Source organism: Choloepus didactylus, chromosome 24 (genome assembly GCF_015220235.1).
Source record: "Choloepus didactylus isolate mChoDid1 chromosome 24, mChoDid1.pri, whole genome shotgun sequence".
Classification (NCBI taxonomy): domain Eukaryota; kingdom Metazoa; phylum Chordata; class Mammalia; order Pilosa; family Megalonychidae; genus Choloepus; species Choloepus didactylus.
Genome location: NC_051330.1, coordinates 3,948,911 through 3,951,601, shown reverse-complemented (window position 1 = coordinate 3,951,601; position 2,691 = coordinate 3,948,911). Strand labels below are relative to the sequence as shown.

The following is a 2,691-nucleotide window of genomic DNA, read 5'->3' as shown; positions in this document are numbered from 1 at the left end:
CCTGTTCTTTGTTTTTGGTAAATTAAATATATTATATCTCTGATAATATTAAATGGGAGAATATTTTATTTTCAACCAGTTTTTTTAATTTACTAAATTTTCCCCATTTTTTTTTCCTGTTTGTTGATCTGGGTCTATTTCATTACATATGTGTATATATATATATATATATATATATGTCAATTGCTGGTGATCCTTGGCTATCCTTTCATAGTTAAGAAGGAGAAAATGAAAGAAGCTCCAGGGTTAGGTTCATGCAGACATGTGACCAGTGTGATTTGCTCAGACTCTTTAGGCAGTAGAATTAGAAATGCGGGGTTCACCCTTAGAATGGGGGCATACTCATTCATTTTTAGCAAGCCACCCTGTTAATCTTCACATAGAGGGCCAGAGATCTGACATCAAGTCATTCTGTATTCACGGGGAGGGACTGGAAATGAGAAAATCATTAGCTTCCTCCAGACACACCAATACTCTGTCTGTCTTCAGCCCATTTCAATCCTGCCTCAGATCAGTGAAAATAATTAGGATTCCTGAGTTTTTCTGAGGTTGTGGAGATAAAATGGGGTCCTTAGTGCAAGATACATTTCTTCTCAATAAAATATATATTATGTTGCTTACTGAGATCTGAGTGGTCAGCGACCACTTCTCAATCTCATACTCCCTTCAGCTCATGTGTCACTTTCTGTAATCTTTGTCATTGTATGCTGGTTACAAGGTTTATGACTCTACTAATATTTTAATTATCAGTGATATATATATATAAATATAAATATATAAATGTATTTAGTTCATCAACCAATTTGAAACAATTTATCATTGCATTAAGAACAAATTTTAGAATATTAGTAATGATAAATTATGGAGGAATTTTAAGGGCATTTATGCAATAGTGAACAGGATATTTTAAATATATATTGAATTATTAGGAAAACTAGTCACAAAATATTGGAAAGTCAAAAACTAGGTTATAAAAACTATGATTTTATTGGATAACTTTGTCTCCTTCTCTTTTCCAAACTTCACCCTGCACATATTCACTTAATACAAACACACACACACACCTAATATACATATATATACATATGCATATATTTATGTTTGCATTCATATTTATACCTATGCCTACAAGCATAAACACAAACCTGATTGGAAGTATGTATTCCAAAATTTGAAAGTAATTAATTCTGGGTGAGTTATAGAATTTTGAATTATGATTATGTGTCCTAAATATATAATTACCCAATTAGTTTGGAAAGTAGATTAATTAAAATGAAACAACTGCATTTCAAAATAAAGATGAAATCCTTGTGATTTAGTGTCTTGACCATGCCATTTGTTAGCTAAATCTTCTTGTGACTCCAACATTTGCATGTTATGGAATACAACAGTATCCTCTATCTCTCATTTTGCTTCCTAATTTTGGAACCAGTTATTTTCAGGATTTTAAATAAAAGTGCATCTAATTATTCCACTATTTTATCAAATAGTGTTGAAAGAAAGAGTGGGGTAAAATGTACTGCCACAATTCTAAAGTTTTCTGGCTACAATTTGAGAACTGACACCCCTCCTCAGCACGTTACTCAGAGCCCCCAACACTTCCTTGTTCCGCAGGCTGTAGATGATGGGGTTCAACATGGGGGTGAGGGTGTTGTAGAAAAGGGAGACAGCCTGGCTTTCCTGTTCTGAATACAGTTTTGGAGGTATCAAAATGAGAAAGACACCTGAACCAAAATAGAGGCTTACAACTGTAAGGTGGGAGAAGCAGGTGGCCAAGGCTTTGCTCCATCCTTCAGGTGAATGCATATGAAAGACACGCAAGAAAATGAGGCTGTAGGAGGTGAGAATAATCCCAAAGGGGATGAGGATGAACACAATTCCTGTGACAAACAGAAACATTTCATATGTAGAGGTGTCCTCACAGGAGAGTTTCAGGATAGCTGGAACTTCGCAGAAGAAGTGGTGAACCTCCCTGGAGCCACAGAGTGGAAAGTGCATGGTGTACACAGTCTGGGCCAGAGAATTTAGGAATCCCACCACCCAGGAGAGAGTAGCCATCTGCAGGCAGACTTGGGGATTCATGATGACCGAATACCTCAGTGGGTTGCAGATGGCGACATAGCGATCGTAGGACATCAGAGTCAGGATGAGACATTCAGAACCTGCCATGGCTACATACAGCAGCATCTGTATTCCACAGCCAATCTGTGAGATGGTTCTCCTCTGCACCCAGAAGTCAGTGACCATCTTAGGGATGGTGTTAGAGATGAGAACTAAATCCATAGCCGAAAGGTGGCTTAGGAGTAAGTACATGGGAGTGTGGAGTCGGGACTCCACCCAAATTAGGAGGATCAGGATGGAGTTCCCAGTGAGGGCAATGATGTAGCTCAGGAAAATGATGGAGATAAGGAGGCTGATATATCTCATATCCGGAAAGAGTCCAAGGAAAATGAGATCTGTGGTTGATGTGCCATTTCCCCTCCTCATGTTGATGGGAGTGTTGAGACAGTCTGGGAAACCAGTTAGAGAGTGAGGGATGGACATTATTATTGACTGTTCTTCTTAGATCAGTTTGTCAAAGCTCAGTGCATTTCTATGTCAAATCCAGGTATTAGATCAGATATGTTTCTTTAGTATTTAAATAGGATGGTGCATTACAAAGGTCAAAGATTTCAGTCAGAGAGTGTCAAG

At 37.8% G+C, this 2,691-nt stretch overlaps 1 protein-coding gene across 1 annotated transcript; it reads right to left on the bottom strand.

Annotated features, from left to right (window-relative positions):
- Positions 1-1,530: 1,530 nt before the first annotated feature.
- LOC119519773 (olfactory receptor 56-like) lies at positions 1,531-2,487 on the bottom strand. Its single transcript, XM_037817512.1, has one exon. It carries the CDS (start codon positions 2,485-2,487, stop codon positions 1,531-1,533), a length of 957 nt encoding a protein of 318 aa, XP_037673440.1.
- Positions 2,488-2,691: the final 204 nt, after the last annotated feature.